The sequence below is a fragment of the Parus major genome, unplaced genomic scaffold (genome assembly GCF_001522545.3).
Source record: "Parus major isolate Abel unplaced genomic scaffold, Parus_major1.1 Scaffold401, whole genome shotgun sequence".
NCBI lineage: Eukaryota > Metazoa > Chordata > Aves > Passeriformes > Paridae > Parus > Parus major.
Genome location: NW_015379311.1, coordinates 53,254 through 59,496, shown reverse-complemented (window position 1 = coordinate 59,496; position 6,243 = coordinate 53,254). Strand labels below are relative to the sequence as shown.

Sequence of the window (6,243 nt, the reverse complement as noted above, 5' to 3'; positions counted from 1 at the left end):
TGGGTAAAAATGAGGTGAAATTATTGATTTTTTGGGGGAAAAATGGGTCTGGATTGGGCAAAACTGTCCTGGATTGGGAGATTTGTCTCATTTTGGGCCCAAATGGGTCAAGACTGGGCAAAAATTGTTCATTCTCAGGTCAAGATTGGGTTCATAGTGGGGCAAAGTGGTCGATACTGGGCAGAACGGCTCATTGTGGAGCAAAAGTTTGGGGAAAAGTTCCTGGATTTGGGGAGAAAGCAATACTTGAGCTGCTATTACACAAATGTGGCAGCTCCAGAGGAGGTTTAGGCACTAGAAGCGGCTGGGATGGGCCTTCCCCCGTCCTGAGATTTTCGGGAGGGGTCGGGGAAGCCGCGAATTCCCAAATTTTGGGGATTTTTTCCTAATTTGGGGCGTCCGCAGGGACAGCCAAGATGGCGGCGGTACACACAAGATGGCTGAGGGACGTACACCAAATGACGCCGCCACTCTTCGCCACACTCAAAATGGCGCCGCAGTCGCTGTGGGGGGCTCGCAAACCAAGGGGACGCTGATGCGCATGCGTTAGGGATGACCCCGCCCTCTCGGGGCGCGGCCTGAGCTGTCTCCACCAATGAGCGATCGCGTTTCCCTGGGCCGCGGGTTGTCGTGGCAACGGGAATGCGGAAGCGCGGGCCGCGCATGCGCAATTGCGGCGCGGGCAGGGGGCAGGTGAGCGAGCCGGGGGATTCGGGGGGGAATTTTGGGGGGAATTTTGGGGAATTTGGGGGGCGACGAGAGGGGTGGGGGATGGGGGGGATGCAGGGAGATAAGGGGGAGGACGGGTGGGAATAACGGACGGGGATAACGGGAAGATTGGGGGAAAACCCGGGGGGATTCGGGGGAGTTCCCTGAGGGGATTTTGGGGTGATTTGGGTGGGTTTTGTCTCCCCAGCCCCATGGCGGAGCTGCATCTCTTCGGGGAGATCGAGGGCGCCTCCGGCTTCTCCCAGCGCCGCCTCTTCTGCAAGTGGGGGCTGCACGCGGGTGAGGGGCCGGGGGTCCCGGGGGGTCCGGAGGGGTTTGGGGCACATTTGGGGCCTTAGGGGGTTCCCGGGGGGCTCTTTGGGGAGAGTTTGGGGGGTCCCGGGGGGATTTAGGGGGGTCCCGCGTGGTTTTTGGAGGGGGGTTGGGGGTCCCGGGTGGTTTTGGGGGGTCCCGGGTGGTTTTTGGGGGGTCCCAGGCGGGTTTTGTGCCGCAGGCGGGGCCTGGACGCTGCTGGCCGGGGCGGGAGCGGGGCAGACGCAGGTCGATGACCCCCAGGTGGACGATGTGGCCCATTGGGGACACCCCCTGGACATGCACCTGGCCACCAAGGGCCTGCAGGGTATGTGGGGACACACCTGTGGACAGCGGGGGACATCAGGGACACATCTGGGGACACTCGGAGACATCCAGGGACACCCCCAGGGGCTCAGCAAAGTTCCCACCCCCCATGTCCTCCCTGGCCCTGAGCCCAGTGATGTCCCCAGTGATGTCCCCGTGTCCCCAGTGATGTCCCCAGTGATGTCCCCGTGTCCCCAGGGTGGCCGAAGCTGCTGCTGGAGGTGTGGCACGTGGACAGTTGGGGTCGCCGGGGCCTGGCGGGTTACGGGGTGTGCGCGGTGCCGAGCGCTCCCGGCTCTCACCTGCTCACCTGTGTCACCTGGAGCCCGCGGGGCTCACCTGGGCAGCGCCTGCTGGGCCCGGGGGCGCCGCAGCTGCTCCGGCCCGAGGCGGCCGCCAGCGCCGGGGAGCGGTTCCGCCTGCGCACCGAGAGCGCCGGTACCGTCCAGCTGAGACTGGGGGTGCTGCCCCGGCACCTGCAGCGCTTCGGGGTGGCGCTGGGGTGACACTGGGGACACCGGGGTGACACTGGGACATCACTGCTGCCCCGGCACCTGCAGCGCTTCGGGGTGGCGCTGCGGTGACACTGGGGACACCGGGGTGACACCGGGGACATTGGGCCGGGGACAGGGTGACAAGGGATGAGATTTTGGGGTCACTCCGGGCTTGGGGGCCCTCGGGGGAGGGGCGGGGGGTGGCACAGGGGGGGTCCCCAAGGTTTGGTGGCCTCGCCACCCCTTTGTCTCCCCGCCGTGTCCCCAATAAAATGTGTGTCACCAAGCGCGGCTCCCGCGGGATTTGGGGGTGTCCCGAGCCCCCTCCCCCTTTTTGGGGAGGCTCCGGAGGCCCCTCCCCCACCCGGGGGTCCGGAAATGTCCCAGACGCGGAAATGTCCCCCCCCGGCCGTGACTCAGTTTCCCCTCCCCTCCTTCCCCTTCCCCTCCCCCATGGGCGGAAAGGGGGGGGCCCCAACCCCCCAACCCCCCCCGGCGGCGTTTCCTGGGTGGGGCCGCCCCGAGCGAAACGGGGCCAAAAGGGCCAAAATCGGCAAAAAGGGACAAAAAGAATAAAGCGGGACAATCCGGGGGCCACCGGGACCGGCCAGGGACCACCCGGGACCGGCCAGGGACCACCCGGGACAAGCCGGAACCGGTAGGGGACAAGCGGGACCACCAGGAACGGGCCAGGGCCAACCCGGGCCAAACCGGGAGCGGAACCGAGCCCGGGAGGGGAAATCCGGGGAGGTGTCCCGGGGTAAGTCCCGGTATCGGGGGGGTTATCGCGGTTTTGGGGGGGTTATCCCATTTCCGGGGGGCGTGTCTCGATCCCGGGGAGTTTATCCCGGTTCTGGGGGCGTGTCCCGGGGCCGGGGGGATTTTTCCCGGTTCCAGGAGTTAATTCCCGGTCCCGGGGGGTTTATCCCGTCCCGAGTTGGTCCCGGTCCCGGTCCCGGTGGATTTCCCATCCCGAGGAGTTTATCCCGGTCTCTGCCGCTCCCGCCGGCTTCCCCTCCCGGTCCATCCCCAGGGGTTTATCCCGGTCCCTGCCGGTGTCCGGTGCCGCTGTCCGGTCCCCCCGTGATGCGGCCGGCCGCGGTGCTGTCCGCTCTGTCCGTGCTGTCCGCTCTGTCCGTGCTGCCCCGGGCCCGGGCTCTGTCCAGCTGCCGCTCGCTGGACCTGGAGGCGGCGCGGCTGAAGCGAATCGAGGCCGTGCGGGGACAGATCCTGAGCAAGCTCCGGTTACCGGCACCGCCCGCCGAGCCCGCGGCGCCGCCGCCGCTGCCCGAGGAGGTTCGGGCGCTCTACAACAGCACCCGGGAGCTGCTGCGGCAGCGGGAGCGGCTCCGGCCGCCCGAGGACCCCCGGGACTACTACGGGAAAGAGCTGCTGAGATTCGCCATGGAGAGCCCCGGGGACGGTGAGGGGACACCGGGACACGGGGGGAGGGACACCGGGACACGGGCACGTCAGTGTCCCTGAGGTGACCCCAGTGCCCTGTGGGTGACCCCGCGGTGACCCCACGCTGTCCCATGTCACACAGGCGAGGCCGAGCGCTGGCGCCCCACCCCACAGAGCCTCTTCTTCGTGTTCAACGCCTCGCGCGTGCGGGCCGGGCTGGGCCGGGCCGAGCTGAGCCGCGCAGAACTGAGGATGCTGCGCCAGGGGACACCGGGGACAGCACCGGGGACAGCGGGGACAGCCCTGGGGACCGAGCAGAGAGTCGAGCTCTACCAGGTGGGCACAGGGACAGCAGGGGGTTGGGGACATTGGGGAATGTTTGGGACACTGGGGGCGTTTAAGGACATCTGGGGACATTGGCCCAAATGTCCCCAAATGCCCCCAGATGCCCAATCCCCGCAGTGCCCTCAATGTCCCAAATGTCCCCAGGGCTTCGGGAACTCCTCCTGGCGTTACCTCCAGGGCCGCTCCGTCCGTGTCACGGCCGAGGACGAGTGGCTCTGGTTCGACGTCACCGACACCGTCCAGCAGTGGCTGCACAGCTCCGGTGAGGCCCCAGAATCCCACAAAATTCCCCCAAATCCCCTCGAATCCCCTCCAATTCCAATAAAATCTCCCCCAAATCCCCCCTGAATTCCCCAACTGTCTCTGGGCAGAGCCGCTGGGGTTGTTCCGGCTCAGTGTTCACTGCCCCTGCGAGCGCGGCGCCGGCGCCGAGCCCACCCTGAGGATCAGCATCGAAGGTGCCGGGGGGATCTGGGGGGATTTTGGGGAAATTTGGGGGAATTTTGGGGGGGGGTGAGGAACTTGAGGGGATTTGGGGGAATTTTAGGATTTGGAGGGGATTAGGGGGGGATTTTGGAATTTTTTTGGGGGGGATTTGGGGGAATTTTTGGGGGATCTGAGGGAATTTCTGTTGGGATTTTGGGGGAATTTCAGGAGAATTTTAAGATTTTAAGTCACTCCGGAGTGACCGTGGCCAGAATGACCCCAGGCCACGGAGACCCTGATGTCCCCAAATGTTCCCAAACGTCCCCAAATGTTCCCAATCCTCCCAAATGTCCCCAAATGTCCTTGATGTACCCAATGATGTCCCCAATGATGTCCCCAGGGTTCGAGCAGCCCCGTGGGGACATGCAGAGCATCGCGCGCCGCCACCGCCGCGTCCCGCACGTCCTGGCCATGGCGCTGCCGGCCGAGCGCGCCCAGGCCCTGCACGGACACCGCCAGCGGCGCGGGCTGGACGGACAGACCTGCGGGGGGTGAGGGGACACTGGGGGGGACATTGGGGGGGACATTGGGGGAGACACGGGACAGCAGGCCCAAACCAGGCTGGCGGAGCAGAGCTGCTGCGTGCAGCCCCTGTACATCAATTTCCCCAGGGACCCCCAAACCCCCCAGAATCCCCCCAAAGCCCCCAGAATTCCCCAAACCCCCCAGAATTCCCCAAACCCCATTTCCTGCAGGCCGGGGGAGCAGAGCTGCTGCGTGCGGCCGTTGTACATCGACTTCCGCCGGGACCTGCAGTGGAAGTGGATCCACGAGCCCCGCGGCTACATGGCCAACTTCTGCGGGGGGCCCTGCCCCTACATCTGGAGCGCCGACACGCACCACAGCACGGTGGGCGGGGGTCCCGGGGGGGCTGGGATCCTCCGTCCAGGGCTGAACTCGGGTGGGGACCCCCAGCACAGGCAGGGGGGTCTGGGGGACTTGGGATTTGGGGAGGGGTCTCAGGGTAATTTTGGGATTTGGGTGTATTTAGGGTATATTTGGGTGTATTTTGGGTGTATTTGGGTGTGTTTTACAGCACCTTTCAGGGCCATTCTGGGCTGATGCTGCTGTGGTGTTTCAAGCCAATTTGGGGCCGATTTGTGTAAATTTGGGACCGATTTGCTCTGATTTGCTCACATCTGTGCCGATCTGTGCCCATCTGTGCCCATCTGTGCCCATCTGTGCCGATCTCCTCTGACTTGTGCCGACGCGCGTGTCCCGGCAGGTGCTGGCGCTCTACAACCTGCACAACCCCGGCGGCTCGGCGGCGCCGTGCTGCGTCCCGCAGAGCCTGGAGCCGCTGCCCATCGTTTACTACGTGGGGCGCAAGGCGCGCGTGGAGCAGCTCTCGGGGATGGTGGTCAGCGCCTGCACCTGCAGCTGACCCCAAAACCCCCGATTCTCGCCCCAAAATCCCCCCGGGACCGCCAAAAAACGTTATTTAATTTCCGCTGCCTCCTGTGGGGTTTTTTTGTGGTTCTGAACGAGGCGCCCCCCAAAAATCTGGAGTGGAAAGGCGAAAATCTTCCCCAAAATCACCCCCTGGGAAAGGTGAAAATTTCCCCCAAAAGTCCCCACAAAACAGAAAATTTGGGGATCCTGAGAAATTGGGGGTGGGTGGGTCCAGGAATTCTGAAAGGAAAAGGTTTGGGAAGGAGAATTTTGGAGGAGTCCCGGAAATTTGGGAGATTCCGGGAATTTTGGGCTTCCCCAAAAACTCCGATTTTCCCCTAAAATCTTTCTCCAAAAAAGAAAGCAGAAAAATCCCAAGTTCCCCCCAAAACCCCCAGGCCTGGAGGAGATTCCTTGGGGCGGGGGGATCCCGTTTATTTCTGGGAATTCTGGGATGGAATTTTGGGAATTCTGGTGGTCCCTAGTCCAGCTGAGGGGCCTCGCTGGGCTCTTCCTCATCGAAATATCGATCCTCCAAATCCCGGGAAACGATGTCCAGGTTGTCCAGATCCGGGTTCTCGTCCACCTGGCTGAGAAATTCGGGATTTTCCAGGAATTTTCCAGAATTTTTGGGAAATTTTTTTGGTTTCTCAGACATTTTTCTAAAATTTTTGTGAACTTTTTTAATGGTTTTCCAAAGCGTTTTTGGGAATTTTTTAGGGTTTGGGGAGGTTTTGAGTGAAGGGACGAGAATTCAGGAATTTTTAGGAATTTT

The 6,243-nt window shown here is 63.0% G+C and overlaps 4 protein-coding genes across 6 annotated transcripts in view; 3 read left to right on the top strand and 1 right to left on the bottom strand.

Moving 5' to 3' along the window:
• LOC107198996 (zinc finger protein neuro-d4-like) overlaps positions 1 to 291 on the top strand; it is a 7,255-nt gene extending 6,964 nt beyond the window's left edge. The window contains exon 7 of the mRNA XM_015616285.1: positions 139 to 291. Coding sequence (XP_015471771.1) covers positions 139 to 291 — 153 coding nt within the window. The remainder of the gene's footprint in view (positions 1 to 138) is intronic.
• A 277-nt stretch (positions 292 to 568) lies between these two features.
• B9D2 (B9 domain containing 2) lies at positions 569 to 2,131 on the top strand. Its single transcript, XM_015616280.3, has 4 exons — positions 569 to 693; positions 917 to 1,008; positions 1,223 to 1,348; positions 1,546 to 2,131. The coding sequence occupies exons 1-4, from the start codon at positions 596 to 598 to the stop codon at positions 1,851 to 1,853; spliced, it is 624 nt and encodes a 207-aa protein (XP_015471766.1). The 5' UTR covers positions 569 to 595; the 3' UTR covers positions 1,854 to 2,131.
• A 684-nt stretch (positions 2,132 to 2,815) lies between these two features.
• Positions 2,816 to 5,525, top strand: TGFB1 (transforming growth factor beta 1). 3 transcript variants are annotated; one of them, XM_015616278.3, is made up of 7 exons: positions 2,816 to 3,264; positions 3,388 to 3,581; positions 3,735 to 3,852; positions 3,962 to 4,048; positions 4,417 to 4,567; positions 4,772 to 4,925; positions 5,302 to 5,525. In XM_015616278.3, the coding sequence occupies exons 1-7, from the start codon at positions 2,928 to 2,930 to the stop codon at positions 5,458 to 5,460; spliced, it is 1,200 nt and encodes a 399-aa protein (XP_015471764.1). In that variant the 5' UTR covers positions 2,816 to 2,927; the 3' UTR covers positions 5,461 to 5,525. The 3 variants fall into 3 exon arrangements, with proteins under 3 accessions (XP_015471764.1, XP_015471765.1, XP_033367511.1); XM_015616279.3 differs by lacking the exon at positions 4,417 to 4,567; XM_033511620.1 differs by lacking the exons at positions 3,962 to 4,048; positions 4,417 to 4,567.
• Positions 5,526 to 5,949: 424 nt separating this feature from the next.
• HNRNPUL1 (heterogeneous nuclear ribonucleoprotein U like 1) overlaps positions 5,950 to 6,243 on the bottom strand; it is a 13,470-nt gene continuing 13,176 nt past the window's right edge. Inside the window, exon 14 of the mRNA XM_015616283.3 lies at positions 5,950 to 6,058. Within this exon, the coding sequence (XP_015471769.1) occupies positions 5,950 to 6,058 (109 nt within the window). The remainder of the gene's footprint in view (positions 6,059 to 6,243) is intronic.